The sequence below is a fragment of the Erythranthe guttata genome, chromosome 3, assembly GCF_056151865.1.
Source record: "Erythranthe guttata isolate IM_541 chromosome 3, IM_541, whole genome shotgun sequence".
Classification (NCBI taxonomy): Eukaryota; Viridiplantae; Streptophyta; class Magnoliopsida; order Lamiales; family Phrymaceae; genus Erythranthe; species Erythranthe guttata.
Window position 1 is genome coordinate 16,344,652 of NC_142535.1, and position 26,318 is coordinate 16,370,969.

General features: G+C 32.8%; 4 protein-coding genes and 2 long non-coding RNA genes across 7 annotated transcripts; 2 read left to right on the forward strand and 4 right to left on the reverse strand.

Annotated features, from left to right (window-relative positions):
* Positions 1-2,103: 2,103 nt before the first annotated feature.
* LOC148771941 (uncharacterized) lies at positions 2,104-3,398 on the reverse strand. The gene is made up of 3 exons (XR_016030553.1): positions 3,270-3,398; positions 3,029-3,072; positions 2,104-2,764 (listed from the first exon to the last, which is right to left on the reverse strand). It is a non-coding gene; the product is annotated as an uncharacterized LOC148771941 (long non-coding RNA).
* An 802-nt stretch (positions 3,399-4,200) lies between these two features.
* Positions 4,201-5,818, reverse strand: LOC105950671 (uncharacterized). The gene is made up of 3 exons (XR_016030554.1): positions 5,369-5,818; positions 5,159-5,202; positions 4,201-5,037 (listed from the first exon to the last, which is right to left on the reverse strand). It is a non-coding gene; the product is annotated as an uncharacterized LOC105950671 (long non-coding RNA).
* A 7,066-nt stretch (positions 5,819-12,884) lies between these two features.
* On the forward strand, positions 12,885-15,894 carry LOC105950786 (uncharacterized). Of its 2 annotated transcripts, none has more exons than XM_012974152.2 (9): positions 12,885-13,047; positions 13,546-13,591; positions 13,698-14,159; positions 14,249-14,476; positions 14,556-14,648; positions 14,756-14,863; positions 14,942-15,205; positions 15,290-15,340; positions 15,424-15,894. In XM_012974152.2, the coding sequence occupies exons 2-9, from the start codon at positions 13,577-13,579 to the stop codon at positions 15,727-15,729; spliced, it is 1,527 nt and encodes a 508-aa protein (XP_012829606.2). In that variant the 5' UTR covers positions 12,885-13,047; positions 13,546-13,576; the 3' UTR covers positions 15,730-15,894. The 2 variants fall into 2 exon arrangements, with proteins under 2 accessions (XP_012829606.2, XP_088671858.1); XM_088815732.1 differs by having other exon boundaries at positions 12,988-13,047; positions 13,533-13,591.
* A 61-nt stretch (positions 15,895-15,955) lies between these two features.
* On the reverse strand, positions 15,956-16,760 carry LOC105950697 (uncharacterized protein At1g76070). The gene has a single exon (XM_012974066.2). The coding sequence runs from the start codon at positions 16,716-16,718 to the stop codon at positions 16,041-16,043; it is 678 nt and encodes a 225-aa protein (XP_012829520.2). The 5' UTR covers positions 16,719-16,760; the 3' UTR covers positions 15,956-16,040.
* A 1,967-nt stretch (positions 16,761-18,727) lies between these two features.
* On the forward strand, positions 18,728-20,987 carry LOC105950779 (Pseudouridine synthase family protein). Its single transcript, XM_012974144.2, has 7 exons — positions 18,728-19,137; positions 19,233-19,376; positions 19,546-19,770; positions 19,858-20,060; positions 20,188-20,266; positions 20,370-20,545; positions 20,664-20,987. Exons 1-7 carry the CDS (start codon positions 18,805-18,807, stop codon positions 20,770-20,772), a joined length of 1,269 nt encoding a protein of 422 aa, XP_012829598.2. The 5' UTR covers positions 18,728-18,804; the 3' UTR covers positions 20,773-20,987.
* A 1,374-nt stretch (positions 20,988-22,361) lies between these two features.
* On the reverse strand, positions 22,362-25,477 carry LOC105950778 (putative prolyl 4-hydroxylase 3). Its single transcript, XM_088815733.1, has 8 exons — positions 25,109-25,477; positions 24,960-25,029; positions 23,587-23,684; positions 23,401-23,498; positions 23,172-23,301; positions 22,882-23,069; positions 22,741-22,815; positions 22,362-22,588 (listed from the first exon to the last, which is right to left on the reverse strand). Exons 1-7 carry the CDS (start codon positions 25,303-25,305, stop codon positions 22,748-22,750), a joined length of 849 nt encoding a protein of 282 aa, XP_088671859.1. The 5' UTR covers positions 25,306-25,477; the 3' UTR covers positions 22,362-22,588; positions 22,741-22,747.
* Positions 25,478-26,318: the final 841 nt, after the last annotated feature.

The window sequence follows — 26,318 nt, forward strand, 5'->3', positions numbered from 1 at the left end:
TTTTGGAACACTAGTTTTATTCCCAATTTCAGAAATTTTAATTTGTTTGAATCAAAATTGCAATACATACGAGATTCTATGACTCGATTTTAATGTTTGAAAATAAATAAGAATAATTCCACAAAGATGCACATTTAACATATGTAATTTCAAATTTATATTGGTCCAAAATATCAAATTTTAGAAATTTTATTCATTTTTTTTGGAATGATAATGATTTAAAGGAAAGTAGGAAACGACAGTTGACGCCAACCAACGACTATTACAACCTACGCCAACCAACGACTATTACAACCTACGTTAACAAAAATCGAAAGAGAGAAAAAAAGGCCTCTATTTCATAGAGGGTGAGAGCTCGTTCGGTCATTCGAACTCGTTTTCGATAGATGGTAGTAATGCTTCACCACTTGTAATAAAACAGCCGTCAAAACAACAAAATACGGAACACATTCCGGATATTTGCAACAAACCAACGCTCCCTCAATCAATATAGCCATCAAGAAATCGAGAGGTTCGAAAACTTCACAAGCCCACAAAAGATTGAGCATTGGAAGTATATGAACACAAATGCTAAGCCAGCATGTCATTCTCAAAAAATTGTCCACAAATAAGACTATGGACAAAGTAACAATAAAGAATATAACTTCAAAGAACCATCCGAAAGATCGAGGGAATTTTAACGGCGGTACGATTTTATGCAGAGTCGCACAGTATGCCAAGAACAAAGAGTAGACGGACATTCCCAGTAATGAAATACAAGATAAAATATCATTTTTATATGACAATAGATAAATAGGAATAATCATTGAGAGACAGGGGTAACACCAAACAATTTTCTTCACATATTCAAACAGTGTGGATTCGATCGCGATTTCTTTGGTCTTGTGGTGGCAGTTGAGAATAATATAATCACGAAACGACCTGCAAATATTTTTTACATAAACTTTTATTTATAGTAAATAGGGGACAATAAACTATTAACTGTTATGATTTGTTTCCGTGTCGATTATAGTTACACTTACCCATGTCGTCGTCTAGTATTTTTAGCTCCATCCATCTCGATTTCCTTATGAGGAAAAAAAAGAAAAGGCTTCAAACATATATAGGTATAGTCTAATTAGCGCATATATATATATATATATATATATATATATATATATATATATATTAAATGCGTATGTTCAATTTAAAGATGAAAAGGAAGGATCAAAAAATTTGGGAAGAATACCATTATGTAATCGCGGAGATTGATCGACTACAAATTTTGAAAACTTAGTGTATTAATAAATATATCCCTATACTTTTAATATTTACTCGTTTCTCCCCAAGTTCCCATATCTTCATTTTTCGAACAAGTCGTTTCGTTGTATTGCCGTTTCCGTGTCCGTGCTTCATAGATTAACATTATTTATATGTATTCAATTTTGTTTTTTCCCAATTTATATATATATATATATATATATATATATATATATATATATATATATATATATATATATATATATATATATATATATATATATATATATATATATATATATATATTTTCTTAGATGCTAAACCTTAATTTATTATATCCGCAGAACTTCGAAATAAAAATATAAAAAAATATACAAATTTAAATCCACTAAACATCTACCTAATTCGATTCTAATTATGGATCGAAAGTACGTGGGGATGGGGATCAATTGTACTGAAGGAGACGTTAAACCAATAATCTTTTAAATATAAAATAAAGACCGTTGATTATTTCTTCAACATAAAAATAGGCCTTTTGCTACACAAATGTTTACATCCATTTGAAAAGCTAAATTCTGTCATTCCGTTTTGTTTTTTATATTTAATTCCAGAAATATAATATTTGACTAAAATAAAATATATGTAAACTCAGCAATATTTATATTTATATAAAAAAAAGACATTCTATTAGATTCAATAACTAATATTATGTTATCTCAGTAATATTATGTTTATGTCAATATCAATAGTGATAAATAATTACGAGTAAGAATAATCTAAAAATTGTTTGAAACAAATAAAATTTCGGTGCTGCTGTTGTTACTACATACTAGGGTTTTGGTTGGATGTAGATAATACATGATATATACTCAATTAATAAATGAAAAGATTTATTCTAAAATAAATATTTCAAGATAAAAGCAAAAGAACAGATACATAAGCAAAAAGAAAAGGAATAATCTACTCTTTATCTTGTGACAGTTGGTAGTAATGCTTCGTCAACTGCAATAAGAGAGCCGTTAAAACAACAAAATACGGAACACATTCCGGATATTTGCAACAAACCAATGCTCCCTCGACCAATATAGCCATCAAGAAATCGAAATAGTCGAAAACTTCAAAATCCCACAGAAGATTGAGAAGCGGAATAACATGAAAACACACGATAAGCCAACATATCATTGTCGAATACTTGTCCACACATAATACTACGGTCATAGTAACAAGAAAAAACATAACATCAAGCAAGTATCTGATGTATCGAGGTGGTTTTAACGGTGGTTCAATTTTATGAACAAATACTAGGTGGAGCAAAAGGAATACGTAGAAGAATACAAATACCCCACCTATAAGAGCAATCGAATTTTTTTCTATCTCAGATAAAATATATAAAAGATATCCCATTGAGCAAGCACAGAGTAGGTAACAAACAATTTTCATCACAATTTCTTCAAACCGGAATACTCCGTAATCGCTCTTGTAATCCCTATTGTAGGAGTTAAGAATAATATAATCGCGAAACGACCTGCAAATAATTTTTTTTATATTAATTAAAAAAAATTATAGCAATAAGGAAACAAATATATAATATAGTATGACACATTTTGGCTTATGGGATCCCACACCTGATGAAATACATCATGTAATTTTAAGTCGTAGATCTACATAAATAACTATCCACTAACCACACACACGTGTAGATCAATGGTGTATGCCTATATGGTGTATTTCACCAGGTGTCGGTTCTACAAAAGCACACGTTTTCGTTGGATTTTACAGTGAAAATTACCCATGTCGTCGTGTAGTAGTGTTAGATCCATCCATCTCGATTTCCTGCAACAAAATAAGAAGAAAAAATCCGGCTTCAAATATATGTATGTATGTTCAAATGAATTCGTTTTGTAAAATTAAAGTTCAAAAAATGATTTCACAAAAAGTTCTACATAATAACATCAAGAGAATATTAAAAACAAAAAAGGAATTAAAATAAGAAAAGAAAGAAAAAAGGGAATCAAAATTGAGGAAGATACCATTAGGGTTCTAATGGTGCGTGGAAATCGATTGAGAGGAAAATTGAGAAAGAGAGAGATTGAGGCTGTTATGATTTACATAAAATCCAAGATATAGAGATTGGCACTTATCCAAATTCTAGACCAATTCTACAATTTAATGGAAAATCATTATCATAAAATAATTCAAAAGATTTCGGATAATTATGATCATTTTATTAGATCTTTATCATAAAAAAAAATAAAGAGATTAAATTACTCATTAAACAATTGAGTTATCTGATTGTGCCTAATTAGGGATGGATTTAGGTCGCAATTTTCGAATTTCGTTAAATTCTATTGTAACATTTGCGACTTTGGAACAATATTTTTTATTCAGATTTTCAGAAATTTTGATTTCCATTCTTTGTAAAAAAAAAAATTGAAACATATTTGCAAGGTAAGTGAAATTTTGATTTCCGATCAAATTTAATTTTCGAAAATACTTACAATATTCCCTTTTTTTTTCCCTAAAAATTGAACGTATAGTATCAATTTGTAAAATTGCGCGTAAGTTACACTTACCCGGCCCGGCCCATGGGGTAGGTATAAGGCCTGCGCCTTGGGCCTACGGAAAAAGTAATATTAAGAGGCTCTAATTTTGATATTTTTATTTCTTATGTATTATCTTTATATATAAAAAAAATGTTTTGTCTCGAAAACCTAATCCCATCTTTGTGAAATAAATGTAATCCTGAGGGCTTTTCTGTCTTTTTTTGATCGGTTCTTTTTGGTGGTTTTGTTCACCATCCAAAAAAAATTATTTATTTAGTAAATGCCTTTTCTTGGTTTGGTATGCTCTTCTTTATTCAGTTATTAATTAAGAAAATTCAAAATTTCACCAAATTTCCATGTATAACATCAATTTTATTATGTATTTTTTACGTTACATATGAATTTTTTTTTAGTAGATTCAAGTTCATTACAAGGGGAAATAGGGGAGGGGAGGACTCGAACCTTGACCTTTACCCTATTGGTAAAGACTAGGTACCAACTCTCCTAATGAGAGTTAGTTAGTTACATATGAATAGAAATATGTAATTTTCAAGTTTATATGATCAAAAATATCTAATTTTATAACAAAAGGTAACATAGTTCCGTAATGAAGCCGATTGTTACAACCAAGTCGATTATTACAACCGACCTTAAAAAAAACACAAAATAATACGCCACTCTCTTTCCTCATTGGAACTCGTTTCTTGATAGTTGATAGTAATGCTTGATGAATTGTAATAAAACAACAGCGAAAACAACCAGATACGGAACATACTCGGGATATTTGCAGCAAACCATTGTTGCCTCGACCAATATAGCCATAAATAAATCGAAATGATCGAAAACTTGAGAATCCCATAATAGATTGAGTAATGGCATTACATGAAAACAAATGGTGAGTCTAAATGTAATTTTCCAAATATTGTCGACAAATAATACTATCGACAAGGTAACAAGGAAAACTACGGGATCAAAGAACCATCTAAAAGACGGAGATATTTTCAACGGCGGTTCGATTTTATGCATAGTTCCTAGGTATGCAAAATACATTAAGTAGGCGTACGACGCTACGCCGCCTACAATACCAATTGAATTGTTATTAGTAACTAAGAAAAGAAAGATAAGACACATGAGTGAGGGAATAAATAAGAGGTTCTGAACAACTCTTTTAACAAGTTCTCGAACCAGTGTTTTATTTTCGTCGTCATCTCCGATCATCATATGGCAGTTGAGAATAATATAATCGATAAACCACCTACAAATATTTGCATAATTAATTAAATAATTTTATTATAGTAATTATAAGGAAACAAATATATCAATCTTTGTGATTTTTTTGTTAATTTTTTTTCAGTGTGGATTATGGTGATACTTACCCTTGCCGTCGTCTAGTAATGTTAGATCGATCCATCTCGATTTCCTGTAACAAAATAAAAGGCCGACAATCAGCTTCAAATGTGTGTATTTATTTTCATATAAATTCTTTTGTAAAATTGAAGCAAGTTCGAAATAATCTTACACAAAAAGTTGTAGAAAATAATATCAAGAGAAGATTAAAAAAAAATAAAAAAAATTGAGAAAGATACCATTAGGGTTGTAATGGTGGTGGAGATCGACTGAATGGAAAATTGAGAAACAGATTGAAGCCAAGAAATAAGGTTTTAAATATATTGATTAAATTTAGGGTAAATTACAACCACCTCGAGGTACGGTCAAATTACGGAAAAAAACCTTCATGTTTAGGTAATTACAATCACCCCTTCAACTATAAATCTTCTTACATGTCCACACATGCGGTGTCAAATGTAGTGGAATCTTCTAAATTACATGGAATAATCTCAATTTTGTACCCGTTTTATCCCATTCGAACTCCACATTTTGAAGCAAGATGATTGTAAAATATGTTTTTTGGCTTGTATGCATTAGACTGTGGTGTTCGAGAAAATTCCACGGAATCTAGAAGATTATGTTGAATTTGACATCATAAGAGTGAACTTGTAAGAAGATTCATAGTTGAGAGGGGTAGTTGTAATTATCCAAACATAAGGAATTTTTTCGTAATTTGACCATACATCAGATATGGTTGTAATTCACTTTTAAATTTATTTAAAAAAAAAAATACTACATTGACTTATGAATGCGAGATACTTGAGGCTTTAGTTTATCAATAATCTAAACTAACTTGACAAACTTAGCCGAAAATCATTCCAATAAAATAGTTTGAAAAATTATCTTGGTTAAGTATGATCCCTTTTTTAAATGATTATCATAAACAAGAACAGTGGTAAAACGATGTGGTTTGATCTTCATTTTTCTTTTATTTTATTTTTTTATTTTTAAATTTTATTTTTTCCATCGATTTGAACTTCAATTTTCGGATACATCACATATAGTAGAAATTCATTGGAAAGAAAAGATTTTTGCTAGGAAAGAAAAAAATTCCAGACTAAAAGTGCATAAAAATAAAATTTGTGGAGCGGAAGTCCATAAATAAATAAATAAGTACTAAATTAAAATAAGAAAAATAATGAAAAAAATGTTTTTCTTTTTCAGGGGCGGGAGCCACCTCAGTCTCTGGGGCATTTTTTTTTTACAATATTTCGAGATTTTTTTTTTTGAAAACTGGGGTGATTTTATGATTGATTTCATAAATACAATAAAGCGTCATTTAAAACGACGCTCTTTAAGAACCGTTGGATTGTGTCTGGATCAATGGCCATCTCTTCAATTATGTCTTCTTAATCTGACGGCCCGAGATTGATCTGGACGATCGGACGGCCCTTAAAAGGCGTCATTCAAAACGACGCCCTTTGACCCGCCACATTGGATTACAGCGTCATTCACATGTACGCCTTTTTAGCAGCCGTTGGATTGTGTTTATATCAACGGCTGGATTTGAGCTGAGGTTTTTTAAATTTACTTAATTCTTTTTATTGTTAAATTGTAATACTTAATTGAATTTTAATTTTAAATTAATTATATGTTGTATTTTAAATTTTTTCCTTGATTTATTTATGCAATTTATTTTATAATTCACTATAAAATAATACAAAGTTAATTAATTATAACCTAACAAAAATTAAGAAATAAAGAACTCTTTTATCAATTATATTATTTTTTTGTGAAATGAACAGTTTTTTTGCATAAATTATAAATAAAGAACTATTTTGTCAATTATATATATAACCAACCCCTAAGGTATGGTCAAATTACAAAAAAAACCCTCTTGTTTGGATAAAATTACATCTACCCCTCTCAACTATGAATCTTCTTACACCTCCATCCTTATGGTGTCAAATTCAACATAATCATCTAGATTTCGAATAATGTGCTCTAGTTTGTACTCATTATGTGTAAAAATACAGTTTCTGATGCACCATAATATGATATATACAAGCCAAAAAACACATTTTATGATCATCTAGCATCAAAATATAGAGCTCGAATAGGATAAAACGGGTACAAAAGTGATAATATTACATATAATCTAGAAGATTTCACTAAATTTGAAACCACAACAGTAGACGTGTAAGAAAATTTAGTTGAGGGGTGGTTGTAATTACCCAAATAAAAGGGGTTTTTTCGTAATTTAACCATGTCTCATGGGTGGTTGTAATTTACCCTATAAAAAAATATACAAATTTAAATCCACTAAACATCTACCTAATTCGATTTTGATTATGGATCGAAGGTATGTGGGGATGCGGATCAATTGTACTAAAGCAGACGTTAAACCAAAATTCTTTTTAAATATAAATAATAATATATTCCGAATATTAATTACGAAAAAAATAAAGACCGTTGATTATTTCTTAGAAGACTATTTGACTGGTCTTCAACATAAAAATAGGCCTTTTGCTACAAATGTTTACATCCATTTGAAAAGCTAAATTCTGTCATTCCGTTTTTTTTTATTATACAATTCCAGAAATAGAATGTTTGACTAAATAAATATTACTTAATTTGTTGTTGAAATTGCCTTTGTGTTTTTACTAGGTTTTATAAAAAGTTGCCCAAACTGGAAATTCAGAAATGAATTCCTAGGAATTAGTAAAGCAATAATGTAATGGAGCCCATTATATTATATTATTTTGTGGGAATGAAACTACAAATAAATGTAACTACTTAATGAAACATTTGTTATTTATTTCTTAATTATAAATAATTTTACGATTTAAATTTGCAATTTGTAACATATTTTCATTCTATATTAAATTATTGCAATTTATAAACAGCAAAATATTGAAAAAAAAAAAAAAAAAAAAAAAGAAGAAGAAGAAGCCGAACAGGAACTCAAATCCACTACCACAATCCACAGTAGCATAGTTTTGAAAAAAAGGCAAAAAAAACAATATTTTCCATGTGAAAAATATTCGATTACCGCACAAATTCGAATACAATCACTTAATTAGGATACAAATAAACTAGGTACGGAACATAGTCCAATTGCAACGAAATACAGAAATATTAAGCATCCAAATTAAAAACAAATAGTTCAACTAATAATTAATTAAAATCACAAAACATAAGCAATAATAATAATAATAATTCCGCCGTAGTTGTCATCAGAAGTTCCATCCTGTTACATACATGGACAAAATAAAAAAGAAAAATCTTAATGATTTGAGTGCTTAAAATCTAAACAGTAATAAATTGCAAATGTAAGAATATTAAATATGTATTAGGGTTAGAGTGCTGTAAACTCACAGGATGTTAGCTGCAGGAAGTATGTGGAGTATACACAAGAAGGCGACCACCCGGGATGGAGCGTCGTCCAAGGTCTCGCTGAGGTATGTGCACCCCGCAAGTATCACCACATCTACGCCGAACTTGACAGCTCGGTAAAATCTAATCGGGTTCCGGTTCGGTTTGGCGGCTAGTGAGAACAAGATAAAGATGTATAGGCCAAAAGTTGCACCGATTGCAATCTTCGCGAAGGCGTATCCTAGATCATCAGCACCGAACATGTTGTGTAGTTTGTTCCTCATGCTACCGTTTGTGGTGAAAAGAACCACGTGAGCGCTTACGAGCAAGGCAACGGCAGCCCCGAATGCTGCAGCAGCCATTTTTTCTTCTCTTGAGTTGTTTGTGAAAATGCAAATATATATATATATTTTCCAAAGAACTCAGTTTTCTGTGGAAATCTCTCAAAAACTAATTTTCTCTCGAAAGCTAAGAACACATGAATTAAGTAGTATGTATGTAATGGCTGTAGATGCAACGTGTATATATATATATATATATATATATATATATATATATATATATATATATATATATATATATATATATATATATATATATATATATATATATATATATATATATATATATAAATTTTTGATATCACATGAGTCTGCATTTCTATTTCGGGTGAGCAACCTGATACCAAGTAAAAAGACAAAAATAACTTCACCAAAAAGGTTTTCATTTAATTTTTTGACAGACCTTTAATTAATTGTTTTTCACATACAAGCTGCAAAAAATGGTACTGGAAATTACCTTTTTTTTTTTCTTTACTGTTATTAATTAATGGGTAAATTACAACAATCCCTTGAGATATGATAAAATTACGCAAAACCCCCTCCTGATTGGGTATTTACAGCAACCATAAATTTTCTTACACGTCCACCCTTGCGGTTTCAAATTTAGTGGAATCTTCGAGATTATATGGAATATTATCACTTTTGTACCCATATTATCCCTTTGAGCTCCACATTTTAAAGCGAGATGATCATAAGATTTTTTTTTTGGCCTGTATATAACAGATTGTGGTGCATTAAAAACTGTATTTTTCCACAAAACGAGTACAAATTAGATCACATTCCACGGAATCTACATGATTATGTTGAATTTGACACCATAAGGGTGGAGGCGTAAAAAAATTCATAGTTGAAGGGGGTGATTATAATTATCCAAACAAGAGATTTTTTTATAATTTAACTATACCTCAGGGATGGTTGTAATTTACCCTTAATTAATTAGGTTCTATGAGACCAAAAAAAATTCATAGTTGAAGGGGTAATTATAATTATCCAAACAAGAGATTTTTTTATAATTTAACTATACCTCAGGAATAGTTGTAATTTACCCTTAATTAATTATGTTCTACTAGGCCAAACAAGATTACACAATTATTTAATTAGCTGTTAAACAAAATCTGAGTTTTACACAAAACTAGTTTAAACTCAAAACTTGTAAACTGATAATGGGCTTAATCCCACATTGCACCCTTTAAATATACAATTTTAGCACTTTGCACCCTCGAAATAAATTAATAGTACTTTGCACCCTCGAAATACAAACTATCATGCATAATGCATCCCATATGAGTTTTTAAAGCTAATAAAGGTAATTTAGTGGTATTTAAAAGTTATATTTTTTATCACAAAAAATATTTTACGAACAAAAAATTCAGCTATTTCTTTATAAAGTTATCTGAAAATTATATTTTCTTCCAAATATTTATACCCAACATTTCCACCAATTACAACAAAAGATCTATCAATCGAATAATTTACCGATAAAACTTTATTAGATTTTATTTAAGTAAGAAATTCTTTTTTTTTTCAATTATCCGGTATGATTTTAATTTTTTTTTGCACTTTGTGCGCTCGAAATTATGGTAGATGTTGAAGAAATAACAATTTAATTTGTTATTTTGCACCAAAAAAAAACACCAATAAAAAATAAATTATGCTTAATTATTCGATTAAGGTTGCATTGTGAATGATTTATTATGTTCTGCAGGTAAAAGGTGCAAAGTGGGATTAAGCCCCAATAATGCGTAGATGTTAAAAACGAATAGTGTTTCCATTATATGGAATATGTGTATTTCATTATGAATACAACTTATTTTGAATTAGATTCGTTATCATATGTAATTAAGTTCGATTTTTTTTTTTTTTTTTTAATCATGAAACAAAAAAGCACAAATTAAATCGTACTTCACACAAAAGTCATGTCATTTTGCAAAGGGGCAGAAAATCAGTTTTGCTATTCAGAACACAAATTTGCAGCCCTTATGTAAAGCTTGTCTACAAACTTTCTCCACATTTAATTTGATTTTTGTCTTTTGTTAGTTAATGCTGCGAAGGACTATTGCAAATGGATTTTGGTTTAGTATTTTACTTTTTTCTTTTTAGCATTATTATTATATATTTATATTCCACCACTCAATCTTTTTGGGCCATGAGCAGAGACCCGGATATTTGGGCTGACCCGGATGAAAGATTCGAAAATGACCCGAGAGATTTCACGGGAATGATTTTGAGTATATTCCGTTTACGGTAAAGTGAGTTTTGAACTTTGATGAATTTTAATCAATATCAAAATATAATCTCAAATATTAAATGAATATTTGATAATTCAGTTTTAATATTCAGAATGAAGTTGCTCTTACAATTTTGATAATTCAATTTTAATATTTAGAATGAAGTTGCTCTTACAATTTTTTTAAGGGAAAAGAATAATATTATTAGGCATAATGTGCCAAATGAGAGGGAAGGGAAGACCCTTCAGTACAAGACGAATTGTTCATCTTAGCAATAGCATTGGCTAGTTTATTGCCAGAGCGTTTAACGAAATCATATGAAACAAAACTAAACGAAAACTAACAAGGCTAGGAATTAAAATTAACGAGAAAAAAGAACAAAGAGAATGAAATCACGATTTTTTTCCAAAAAAAATAAAAATAAAATTTTTTTGCTCTTTCTCATGGCACATTCTCTTTGGAGGACTGCTCATACAAATGCTTCGACACTCCCAAGTAAACAAAAATTAAAACGGCGACTTTCGGAAGAAACTCCGGATATTTGCAACTAACCAACACCGCCTCTAACAAAAGGGCCGAAAGACAATCCAAAATTCCGAAAATTTCCAAATCACCGAAAAGATTGAGAAGCAGAATAATATGGAAAAAAACACAAAGCCAAGAAATCATCTTACAATATTCGTCCACAAAATAAACTACCAACACGCAAACAACGAGAAACAAACTTTCGAACGACCTTCTTGCAAAGCGGCCAAGTTTTAACGCGGGCTCGAATTTAACCACCATTGATAGGCTTGCCAAATACACCAAGTATAAATACATAAACACCATATTTTCATACCTTTCGGCGATTATTAAATACGAGACGGGATATACAATCGAGTAAGTTGAGACCATAGCCCAAATAAATCTCCTCACCGCATCATCATCACTCGGCAATGACTCACCATACCTTCGTATATGCTCTCTTATTTCGCAATTTGGAATTTGAAATCCAGCCATTATTAGGGTTTCAGTCAAGGAATTTTGGAATCCAAAGATGAAGCCAAAGAATTAGGTTTTATATATATATATAGAGAACGAGACGTAAGATTAATTAGATTTGTTCATTTATTTATTTAAAAGAGTAATGTTGTAGAAGGCTTGGTCTTTTTGTTACTTTATACTCATCCAAAAATCTAGATTGACTAAGCAAATTTCAATGGAAAATAATGATCATAAAATCGTTAATTAAATCATAAAAGACTTTGGATAATTTTAATCCGTTAATTAGATCACGTATATGTGTGGAGATTAGTTATTGTAGGTCATCGTGTGAATCCTTTAATTTATTGGCACAAATCGGCGGAAAAAAAATCGTTTTTTTTAGTGAAAAATTAATTCCAAATTAGTTTACAAAAAAAATATGAAAATTGAAATTTGGAAGGAAAAAAGGTTGTTCCGTAATCGAAAATTAGATCGGAATCAACGAAATTTGAAATTACTCATCATGGAGTTGTGGAGTTAATTGAAATACTTCACCAAATGTTTTCCATTAAACGAGGATTCTTCGATCCAATTAACCAAGGAAATCGGAGCTTGGCAAACTTGGAACTTAAAAAAAAAAAGTCGAAGCTTTCAGAATTAAAATTGGTTCGAAAATCGGAATATAATCTCATATATATTTTTCAATTCATATCAAATTTTCGATTTAAACCGTAAAAATTTAAAATTTCGTTTCACTTTGCACCTCCGTTTCACTAATTATTAAATCAAGATATTGAAATAAATGAAAAAGAAAAAGGAAGGAAAAGCCACGAGGAACTAAACCGTTTTACATAGTTTTTCTCGAAAAGTGAATACGTCGTCGTATGAGGTATAACAATGTGCTGGTAAAACACGGTTGGTGATTTCTCCCATTTAAAAACGCATGGTTATTTATTATTCAAGGAGGAAAAATGTTACCTACTCTTCACTAAAGAAGATCCATCCTTCTCCATCGAAGAATCAAAGGTCAATTTCTCTTCACCTTTTCATCTCTTTCGTAATTTGTTAGTTTTAATTCTCCGATAAAACCCTAATTCAGCATTAGTTTCAAATAAATTGATACCTAAAGTTTGATTTGGGGATTTCTGTACTGTAATTTCTAGGAGATTTCAATTGCCTTTTAATTTGTGGTGTTTAGTGGGCCACTCAATGGGGAAACTGTAGATTCTTTCGTAAGGTTTTTGATTTTATCGAAAACACATTCGGTTCGATTTTTGCGGTTTCGGTTTCGGGTTTCGGGTTTAGGAATTGGATTTGAAGTTTTAAGATTCTTTCAGGAGTTCAATTGATTGTGTCAATCAATTTTATTTTGCTGTGTATGAAAATAAGTTCGTTGTAATAAATAACCTTGAAATGCCCACTGAATATCGACTCGTATATATGATTAAATTAAACGATTTGTTCTCGATTTCCCTCGTTTCGTGTTCTTAACAAAATTTGCTATGTGAAAGTTTAATTTTGCAGCCTAGTGGACTTTGCTTGAGTGGTTCGGAAGATGTACGCGTGGACGGTAAAACGAAATACATCTTTTAAAATTAACGAAATTGATTGAATTTATTATGTATATGTAGTCACATATGTGCATACGTTTCTAATTGTTTCGTTATATTGTGCAGCGTTCTACGAGGGCTCGAACAAGAGTGGCCAATAAACAACCGGTGATTGATACTGAAGATGAAGATGTTCAATTCGAGAATAGTGCAAATGGACAACAACGCCCTGCTCAAATTGAGAAAAGTGCAATTTCAGAATCTGCACTACAAACGGAACAAAATTCAACATCAATTAGACAAGAAATGGAGTCTGTAGAGGTGGATGAAGTTGCGAATGGCACCAAATCTACACAACGAAAGAGAAAAAGGGGTCCAACCAAAATGGAAATTTTCCGTAATTGCCCTAATCAAAAGATGGAAATAGATTTTAATCTAACTGGACAACCGCTCGGTGCAAATTCGGTCAAATTCGTGTCGTTTCTTGGTGTTATAGCGCGCCAAAACATCCCTATTGTGATAGAGTGGAAACAACTTGAAGACGAGAAATGGAAACCTTTGAAGGATGAAGTTTGGTCGTTAGTTGAGGTTCGTAAATTTTATTATGAACTTTGATGTATTATTTAATATATTATATTGGGCTGCTTAATTGAAGATTTGTTATTTATTACGTACAGCAATCGTTTATTGTGAACGATTCGCATAAGGGTGTTATCTTTAAAATGATGGGCAAGTATTGGAGGCAGTATAAATCGAAAATCACACGTGAAATTATCAAGGCGAATGATGAGTTGCCGAACACGCCGAAGAAGAGACGCGCATTCCAGCTTATTAAGCCACCGAGTGTAAAATCGAAAACGGATTGGGATGATTTTGTGAAAGCAAGACTTGCAACATCGTTTCAAGTAAGTTTCACTTTATTTATTTTTTTTTTAAATTTTTTTTACCTTAACAATAATGTTATAATTTGGTATTTGTTATTAGGCCAGAAGTCAAAGATTTAGCGCATTGCGGAAAAATCAAAAATACACTCATACTATGAGTCGTAAAGGCTATGCTCGCTTGGAGAACGAACTTGTAAGATTTTACGAGTGATTGACTAAATCTGATTTTTTTTTAAATGTTTTATGTCGCACGCTGATGTAATTCACATAATTGACTAAATCTGAATTGTATTTATATAGAAAGCAAACTATCCAAATCCTGATGAAATAACACGAGTGGATTTATGGACAATCGGGCACCAAAAAAAGAACGGAGTACCGGTAAATGAAGCTGCTGCAGAGATAATGGTACACTTTGATGAATTCTCTCTTTTTATTTTAATTTTTTAAATTTTGGTTTTTGGCAATCATGTTCGATATTTGTAGGAAAAAATAAAAAAATGCAACGAATCAACCGAGAATCCGCCGTCAAAGGATTGTGTTCGAGATGATGCGCTTGCACGAGTTTTAGGACCTGAATCTCGTGGAAGAGTTCGTGGACTTGGTTTTGGTGCCACGCATTCTAAAGTGGACGTAATAGTCAAAGGTAATGCGAGAGTGAAGGAACTCGAAGCCTATGTTAAAACCCAAGACGAGAGAATCGGTACAATTGAAGCCCAATTGCAAGCACTCCTTGAAATAAATCAAAAGGTACAACACTTCTCGAATAACCAATGTAATGTTTTTTTTGAAAAAAAAAATACATCGATTTGTCATCCGAAACTTTTTTTTCAGAACCCGAACAAGAATGTTGAGGATTTAAGCGTACATGTCGAGAGTCCACAAGTAAGATTCTTTTATTTATTTTAAATGAATTATTACTATTATGAAGTTCGATACTGAGAGTATCTCTAATTTGCTAATTTCAGTCAGAACAAGAAAGTTATCATCATGCACGTGACCAATCGACGGAACTTCAACATGCAAAGTGCCGATTATTAAATTGGTATAATTTTGACGGTGAAGAAGTTGTGGCAGAAGGGCATGTTGCGTCATTCGATCCGCGGAGCTTAGTTAATCACGTGCCGGTGGGAAGAGATTGCTGGAAAGTATGGGTTGGTAAAGTGATTGACCGAAACTTGGCTATGTATAGACCTACCGATGAATTTCGTAAGCTCGGCGATGCTTTAGGAAGTACGGTTGCATGGCCGAAATCATCCATCAAAATGCTTTAGTAAACGTAATATTCATCGAGTTCCGAAAAATATGATTTCGAGATTGTAGATTCGAATATATGATTTGAGTTTATTAATGGTTGACTGTTGTGTGAAATGTTTGTTGAGTAAAATTTGACTTTTGTTTTATACAAATAAGATGGCAATGAATTAATTAGCTGAAAATTGACTCTAATATATATATATATATATATATTTTTTAAATAATTTAATTATTTTACAAACATTTTGAAAATTGACTTTTTGTTTTATACAAATAAGAACAATTAAAGGATGATTTTATGTATATTTAAAAATAAAATAAAAATGATTTATGGGTTAAGCAGCTGGAGGGGTTTAGGCTGAGCCATAGTCCTCCTTTTCCACAAATTAATCTCCTTCCTCGGCTCCAAAGCCAAGCCGCCGTTACCTCCGGCTCCAGACACAAAAATCGGAGCTGAAAAAGGTATGATGATGACGTCATCTTCTCCGTCACTGTATCCCCTCTCCTCATCGGAATAGAAACCCCGGCCCTCCTTCGCTGCATTTCGTGCAGTTGTCCGATCAAAATTCGCGCACGTGCCGCGGCCGCTCGCGAACCTCCTCATCTGGCTCAGACTCGCCGCCCTATCCGGCAGCCGAAGTCCGCCGCCGTGATTAACTGAAGCATCGGATTTCCTTCCGCCGCCGTACCCGAAAATCTTCTTGAGACCGGACGGCTTCTTCTTCACCTCACGCGCCGCCGTGCCTGTATTCCTGGTTCTGCGAATCTTGTTCCTGTGCTTGATTTGGCCCATGCACGACACTTTCGGTGAAGTGGGCTCTCGGTTGTCATCGTCGGAAACCATGGCCGACGTAATCGGGCCGGAAAAACCTTTGCTGAAATGGGTTTTGAGCTTGTCACGGCCCGGACTCAACGGCGGCGGGTTTTGGAATGAAAGCGACGCTTGTGCTGCCTTTGGTAGTAATCTCCAAATCTTGCTTTTCGACTTGTCTGTTTTCTTCTCCATTGAAACCAGCTTGAAGGCCTCGAGTATATATATATATATATATATATATATATATATATATATATATATATATATAATGTATACACACACAGAGACAGGACACGGAAAAGGATGAAATATAGGGTTGCAAATTTGACCTTTACAAGAATTTTTGAGGAAGAGATCAAATTAAAGAAACAAGTGTTGTTATTAGTGACGGTCAAACACGACTAAGCAAAACAAAGTGTACCTATTGTGTATTTATTATTATTATTGTTATAACATTAAATAATACAGCTTGGATTGCTTGGTTGTTAGTACACACATTAAAAATGTCGTGGCCAAATCAACCGACGACTGCATAACCGGATTTATTCGATGAAAATATATCGAGTGATTATGAACTGTTGACTTGCATATAATCATACTTACATATTTATGTTTATGTATGTTTAGTGGGTAACCATTTCACCATATCAATAGTTTAAGTGCAAATTACGGCCATTCTTTTGAGGTAATGTGAAATTATAAATAAAAAAAAACCCTCTTGTTTCGCTAATTACAGCCGCCTCCCTCATTTTAAATATTTTCAATAAAATTTACGTAATTCGGTTATTTAGCGAACCAAATCGTATATTTGGTTCGGTAAACGGTATGAAACGTTGGCGTACTGAAATTTCGATTCGGTTTTTTAACGAATTAACATCCCTCAATTTATCGCTTGATGGGTTTTTCGTTAGATAATACATAGTTGAGGGGTGGCTATAATTATTCAAATAGTAAGGAGATTTTGGTAATTTGTCTCTAACTCAGGGGATTAGCTGCAATCTACCCATTATTAAAATCATACGGTGTATTTTATCGAGTATAGCATCATTGATATTGTAAAATTATATTCCATCTCGTTTTGATTTTACAAGAAACATCAAGAATCATCAAGTATCAAGAAGGTTGACGAAAAACAAAATGAAGCATCATGAAACTAAATTAAGTACGTAATTAACTCATTAACCAAAATGTGAAGCCTTTGTAATTAGATTTAGTGGTTGGCATTATAGAACACAATGATTGGGTGGCCTTTTAATTTTGAGTGTTTGAATAAGCCACCAAAAAGTGGTCTCAATATTATATATATTAATTTCCCAATTTAAAAGGTCAACACTTTCCGCACGCAGCTTAAAATATTTCGTGAAGTAGTTATACAATTATAATGGACAAAACCAAGCATTTAATTTCAGCCAATTTGGAAGTCGGTTAATCAAAAATAATTTATATATATTTATTATTTAGCTTTGATTTTCAAACATCGATTGAAAATGCTAAAAATTTCGATATGAGTATCATAAATGAGGCGGCTGCGGCTACGTGGGCATGTCGTGTACCCGAAAAAAAAAAATCGAATTTTCAAAGTTGTGTTCGAGTTTAATTTTCGTGTCGAACATCAATTGACCTTACGTAACTTTGTTCCTTGTACATATTTATTATTTATTCTACTCAAGCTCGAACCAAGTTTCATAACTTGTCAAATAAAATTATATATTAGAGATTAGGTTTTTTATGTTGATGAATAAAAGCTTAAACGAGCCTCGACTAATGATCCTGAATCAGGTAGTTTGATTTGATTTTACTCGACTAAATTCAACCAGTTTCTTTGTCCTTGATACTACTCAACCTGAATTTTTTGTACAAAACTTGTCGATGAAAATAAATCATGTTAAAAATTATTTCTTGTTTAAAAGATTTTCTATGTGTTTTTAATAACAATATCATCGTGAAATTTCTTATTTATCAATTTATTCTCATTTATCTCTTAATTAAAAAAATAAATTATGTGATGGGCCTATGGTTAAAGAAATGGTAAACGTGGCCCAAATGATGCTGGGCTTATTCCACCATCTCCCATTATATCCTGCCACAGAGCCCACATTTCGAAATTTTATTTTTAAACTATTTTTCGAATTCGAAATTAGTTCAATAATGAATAATAAATAATAAATAATTTCTTATTTATTATTTCTTTTATATTAATTAATATATCTGATATTTACATACTACCCGTTTACAAAAAGCCCGCCCAAATCCCAAACCCGGGTTTATCTTTCAGAAAATGCTGTCCCTCCAATCCTTGAATTGGTCTTCCATTAAACCCTTTCCTATAAACCCTAGAAACCCTGCATTTTGGAGACTCCTCAGCACATCTTCCGCTTATCCCGATTCCACTCCGGCTGATAATTCCGATTCCGATGACTCCCAGGACTCTATTTCCGGCCGGCCGAACAATTTCTCCGGCCACAAAATTGAGGAGACGGTGGCGTTGGATTCGGCAAAATTGAGAGTTGATTCATGGATTTCTTCCCGGATTAACGGCATTAGTAGAGCTAGGGTTCAGTCCAGCATTCGTTCAGGATTAGTTTCCGTTAATGGCCACGTCATCAGTAAGGTAGCTCACTCTCTCTCTCTCTTCTTCTCTTTTTAATTAATTTTTACTGTGTGAAACTGTGGTGTGTTGATTATGTATATAGTGTTGTATTGAAGGTTTCGCACGTGGTTCGAGATGGCGACTCGGTGAACTGCACTATAGCCGAATTGCAGCCTTTGAGGGCTGAACCAGAGAATATTCCATTGGATATAGTTTATGAAGATGATCATCTTCTTGTTGTCAATAAACCTGCTCACATGGTAAAATCTCTCGAAAAAAAGAACCCTTTTGTTCGTTTTCTTGTGTTAATTTCCCTTTTCCGAAACGACGAGATATGAATTATAAATAATTTTAGGATTCGATTGGAAGTAGCGCATTGTTTTTTTGTCGATTCGGACTAAAAAACATGAATTAATCTATTACAAGTAGGTCGTTCATCCAGCACCAGGAAATGCAAATGGAACACTCGTAAACGGGATTCTTCACCACTGCAGACTTTCCACCGTATGCTTCAATCCAGAGTCACTCCCCGATAATATCGACGACGACGATTCGATCGACGAGGCCACCGTGTTTCCCTCCGAGTCGTCCGTACGCCCCGGAATTGTGCATAGATTGGACAAAGGCACAAGTGGATTACTTGTCGTTGCAAAGGTAAGCTCCTCCAAAATTCTACATCGATTCATTTTCCCTCGTATTTTCAAGAAAGTCGAATTGCTAATAGTAATTTAATTGCCTTAGGACGAGCATTCGCATTCCCATCTGGCTGAACAGTTCAAGAAACACACTGTAAAAAGAGTATACGTAAGTCTTACATGTGGGGTCCCCTCTCCCGTTTCTGGTCGTGTTGATATTCCAATCGGCCGTGATTCAAATAACAGAATTCGTATGGTAGCTATTCCTGGATCCGCCTTACACGGAAAGGCACGCCATGCTGTCAGTAGGTAATTAGACCCCTCGTTCATTATTTTTTATGTGAAATACGATAATTAGTCGGTGCTCACAAATAGTTGAGTTTTTTTTATAGTTAATTTACCGCATTTAAACATAAATTTGGGTTTTTTTTTTTAGGTATAAAGTAGTCGAAATACTTGCTGGTGGTGGTTGTGCATTGGTGGAATGGAGGTTGGAAACCGGGCGTACTCATCAGGTCTCGATTTTTTCCCTAGTCATTTTTCAACCCCTAATTTTCGGGTCTTGTTTCGATTTTTTTTTTTTATTAATTTTTATAATAATGGCTGAGTATGAATTAGATCCGAGCACACGCGAAGTATCTTGGTATTCCACTATTAGGAGACGATGTGTATGGAGGAACGAAACACATGGCTTTATCTCAGCTTCAGTCGAAGAATTCTTCAAGCTATTACGGCCAAATTCATCAATTGGTTGCTAAATTAGAAAGACCTTCCCTTCATGCTTTAAGCCTCGGGTAAGGGTTTAGTTTTACTCGATTTTGCTAACTTTCATTCGTTGCGAATACATATTTATCCGTTATGTGGGATGGATAAATAAATTAAGGTTGTTTGTTTGTTGTGATTGGTTTTTAGGTTTAGGCATCCACACAAAGGTGAAGACCTGCATTTTTCTCAGATGCCGCCTTTCGATTTCGCCGAGATTTTGGATTGTCTTCGTAACATTAGCTCCGAGAAGGTATAACTTGTTCTACAGTACGGTATCGAACCGGATTCACTTCTTAACCAATCACATAATTTATTTATTTATTCATGTTGGTGGAAATTTTATTACCAAATGATTGGTTCATCATTGGTTTTTTATTACCTATGATGCTAGAAAATTGATCCACTATCACCACTGTTTGTATCCCTAGCTAAAATTTCCTTTTAATTAATTTAATAAATTAATTGACTTAATTTTGTTATTTTATTTTTTAACTATTCCATGCAAGTGATTGTGAGCAAGTGGGTATTAAGTGCTTATTTTTAAAAGTTGGGGGTCTTTGTAAATGTTTTGGAAAAATAAACTTAAATAGAAAAAGTGGGTTTATAAGTGTTTCTTTTTTTTTCAAAAAGCTCAAAACAGCTTATTTTAAGAGAAACAAAAGCAAAAATTGATTTTGCAAATACTTAAAAATGCAAAAAAAGCTCTGAAGTTGTTTCTGAAAGCTTTTGTAAAGACCACCTATTATCGGACAACTCCTACAAACAAAAGAGATAATAAACGAAAAAAAAATAAAAAATCAAAACAATTCTTAATAAATCAAAATAAATCCTATTCGTTTATTCCTACTCGAATTACCCATCTTCCAACAAATAACCAAATATATAAGAAAATAACATATTCTCTAGTCTCTTCTCTCTGGCAATATCTCTCTCTCTCTAGATTTCTCTCTCTAGATTTCTCTCTCTATATATATCCAATCTAACCTATTATGCAATACGTATATGAAATCTAATTCCTGTGTTTGTCAAAACCTAATCTATGGCGGCTGCATATACAATATCGTTTGAAGGAGCATCCGAGGATGCATCCGAGGATGAGCTATGGAGGAAATTTGTTTGGCTTCTACTCTCGATCTACTCGATTTTATATTCTCTCTCTAATATACTCACTATCGAATCGTTGGTTGGTTTTATATATATATGCACGTTTTTCATATACTGCGCGTTTTTGATAACCCTAGCTTTATATACTAAAATCAACCGCCCGTTAAAACTTAATCCCACTTCGAGGACATTGTTCGACTGTCTGTCCATGCTTGTTTGTATCTGCGTAGTCTATTTTGTTGACGATTTTCGGACTACGACTTATTTCCTTAGTGCTTGGTTCCATGTTATTCCACTGCTCAATCTCTTCGGTGATTTGGAGAATTTCGACCTTTACGACTGTTTAGATGCAGTTTTGTGTTCCGGATATTGTTGTTTGGGTGCTTGCTTCGTTGCAAGTTATCAGGAGTTATTCGCGTTGGCGATCGGGAAAGAGGGAAAACACCGATGTTGATGACGAATCAAGATTGAATTTGGTATAGTGGATTTGAGTTTTTTTTTTTCTTGTAATTATAGTTTCTAGTTTCTAATTGTGTGTTGATTATAGTTGCACCTTTTGAAATAACATAGTTACAAATTTACATATTTACTAAGGTGAGGTCTAGGATGAAATTTGGAAGTTCCTCATTTTACCCTTGATCTCAAATTTTACTTTCGCTTTTATTTTTTTCATGTTCGTTTTGTTTGTCGATTTTGTTAAATAACTAAATGTGGATACTGTGATTCTTTCATCATCAGTAGTTAATGGGAGACTTAAAACTTTTTCATGAAAACAAATATGTTACAAATTTAAAAAAGAATTAGTGTCACACTTAACAATATGTTACAAATTTAGCGATGCTCCGTTTCTCGTCTTTATGGATCTTTCCTCGGGCTCTTACTCTGTGTTACAAGTATGCATAAAATCTGATAAATCGAGTATTGCATGTAAAAGATGCCCGAATAATTCTCCATATAGTAGTAAAATCCTGCAAACATAATTAACGTAAATCGAACGACCTCAAACGTATCTTTAAGCAATTATGAGAAAAATTGAAACAAAACTTTCATCAAACAATGAACTACCTCATCGCGTGTGTTTTTACAGAGAATGTAAAAGAAAATCGAAATTTGATGATACCTTCGACTTAATATTCATGAAGATGCATCCACTTTGTAGCTGACCATTTATTCCCTCTGATAACAGGGCAAGCTCCTGAACACAAAATCGTTAACGATAATTTTTTTTTTTAAAAAAGGGCGGGAAAAAAATGAAACTGACCGTGTAAGCTCGATGGGTCTAGAGTTGCATCAGGTTTCAAACTCCAGAAAAGCAGTGCATCACCCATTTTCGGTTTTACCGAAAGCCCTTTCTTAGCGCATTCGGACATCTCATTCCACCCTGGCAGAGAACTAAAGTTTCCCTTGGCAACTGGAAAAACAGTTTCACCGCCTTCTTCAACATCGGACCTTTAAAAAATAAAAAAAATCACATTGAATAATATCGTTCAAAGAAAATGATACAAAAAAATTGTCACACTAGAAGCAGGGGCATATTGGTAAAGTACTTACAAATACATAAGAAGGGTGGCGACTCGTTGATCCCCGTTTTTAGTGTGGAATTCATCGAGAAAGTAATCGTAGTGAGGCTCGTACTTTTGCCCCACTTCGTAGTGCAGAACTTGAATACCTTCTCCATGCTCTATAAACAAAATTTTAAACATGTAATAATAATATAGTAACACTTTGTGGCAAAACATGTAATTATAAAAGTTGCTATCGAACGTAAATATTTCCGTACCTAGAGGTATTTGTGAGTAGTCCGCTATTCTTTTCTCGATATCTCTAATGACGGTATCGTGTCCTCTCTTAAAGAACATTCCGGAACTCGTACGAATCCTGAAACACAGATACACGGTTGCTTCGTTACACGATAAATTGAAGACGATATAAACAGGAAATAAAAATCAAAGACGTGTAAATAAACCTGCTGTCTATACTCTTGCCGGTTTCGGTATCGACAACACTCGATTTTACCATGTGAGCTTTTGCAAGATTTATCAAATGCTCGCATTCTTCCTTAGACTGTTAGTAAATAAAAAGAAAATCAAATACAAGAGAATTAATTTCCCACGTATAAGTGTTTTATGTTATAAGAGCAACTCCAATGCTAGATATTAAAATTGACTTATCAAAAACTCATTTGATATTTGAGAATTATTTTAATATTAATTTAAAACTCATCTACTCCAATCATGGTTATCAAATTAATTATCAATTGGAAGTTTATGGGTGATTTTATTTGTAATTGCCACGTGTCAACTTCTGATTGGATGTTTAGGAGGTTACATTTTTTATAACTCAATTTCCAGCAAGTATTTTTACAACCCAAAAGGTGAATTATCAAAATTGAAACCTCATTTGATAACTCCATTGGAGTTAAAGGTTTCTATTTTTAAGTATGTAAATGAGAGTTAAATGTTTGAATACTATATTTGATAACCCCATTGGAGTTGCTAGGGCAAATTACGGTCCCAGTAAGGTAAAGTCAAATTACGAAAAAAAAACCCTCATGTTAGGGTAATTACAATCACCCCTTTTCAATTATGTATTGTCTTACACGTCCACCCCTACAGTGTTAAATTTACCAATTGAATGAGGGGGTTTTTATAAGAAAATATATAAATGAGGGTTTTTTTGTAATTTAATTTTACCTCAGGGGTTGTCCGTAATTTGTGTGATAATAATTAGGGTAAATTACAAACACCCCCCTGAGGTATGGTCAAATTACGAAAACCCCCCTCTTGTTTGGTTAATTACATCTACCCCCTCAACTATGATTTTTTCTTACACCTCCACCCTTATTGTGCCAAATTCAATATAATCATCTAGATTCCGTGGAATGTGCTCTAGTTTGTATTCGCTTTGTGTAAAAATACAGTTTCCGATGTTTGTATATACACAAGCTAAAAAACACATATTATGATCATCTTACTTCATAATGTAGAGTTTGAATGGTATAAAACGGGTACAAAAGTGATAATATTTCATATAATCTCGAAGATTCCACTAAATTTGAAGAGCTGAGGGGGTGGTTGTAATTATCCAAACAAGAGGGGTGTTTTTGTAATTTGACCATACCTCAGGGGGTGTTTGTAATTTACCCTAATAATTATAATGAAAAAATGAAATTGAAAATTATTGAGCCAACAAGACCAATAAGCCCAGCTTAAGTTCGGGCCTGACTATAATAAGGATCGGCCCATTTACAGACTTAAAGCCCAGCCCAAATTAAACAAAAAAAATGAAAAAGGAAAATTAAAATAAAATATACAGAAAAATGAAAAATAAAAAACGCACCAAAAAATGATGATAAAGGAAAGCTCTGGGCTCCCACGATAGAACTTCCGTCCACTGCTCTCCACTTTTTCTGATCTCAACAAAAAAGGAAATTTAAAAAAATTAAATCATAAGAACAAATTATAGTAGCCAAAAAAAAAGAAAATTACGTGTGTGATGTCACGCGCTTCAATTTGATCGGATCTCCAGTCGGAGAGGAATCCTCGTCGGAGCCAATCGGAATCGAGAATATTCCGATACCGAGAAGCATCAGCAGCATCACCGTCAGCATTAATAGCATAAACAGCGCCGAAACCACCGTAGAGAATCTCCTCCCTTGATGCCGATGCCCACTCCACTTCGCCATTTGTTAATTGCTCGAGAAAAGAAAAGGCTGAAAATTCAATCGAAGAATGAAAAATTGATAGGGATTAGATTGTAAATTTCAGAAGTTTTGAGAAGTTAGCTGCATGGGCTTTCAATGGGGGGAAGAAGAAGTTGAAAAGCAAAGGACTGGAAAAAACACGAAAGTGGGCTTCTTATTTGGACTAATTACGCGTGTTTTGAGCGTTGTGAGGGAGATGAGTGAAGGGCAAATCTGTCATTTCTTATAATTCATTATTTTCCGTCTTAAACTTGAATTTAAATGCAGTGGCAGTGGTTTAGTAGCAAATGGCAAACCTTTTTGTCCGGTGGGCAGCACCAAGTTTTGCACGTACAGGTTTGACTTTTCATTTTCGTTGGTCAAACATATTTTGCCACCCTAGTACTAATAAATAATAATAAATAGAATTTCAAAATAAGATAGAGTAGAACCTCGATAAATTAATAACCTCGTTTAAATAATAGTTTTTGAATATGTTGTATTATTAACTCAATAATTTAATAATTCGCTAAATTAATAGAATTACTCTAGTCCCCATTGTATAAATTTATAAAGATTTAACTATATAGTAATTAGTTAGAGCTGACTTATCAGCTGTTTAAAATAAGCTTAGTCTAACAGGGAGGACCAAAATATATAAAACAAGAAAATCCATGGGCTTATTGTGTACAAAATATTCTTGTATTTGATGATGAGAAACAAGAACATAATGTTAAGTGTATATTTATACACTTAATTATACCTTTTAATTGGAGCTTTTGGTGTGTTTTTATGATAATTGGTGCTTAAAATGGCTATTATTTGTATTTTAGGTGCAAATTGGAGAATTGACAACTTTTGGGGTGAAAACTGCAAATTCAGAGAAAAAGTGGGCCAAAAGTGAAAAAATCAGATTTCCTGCAGAATTAAAGCCCGCGCGGCCGTGCGGATTTTAGAGTTTAATCTCACACGGCCGTCCGGATGGTCGAATTGGCGCAGTGAAGGAATCCTAATTA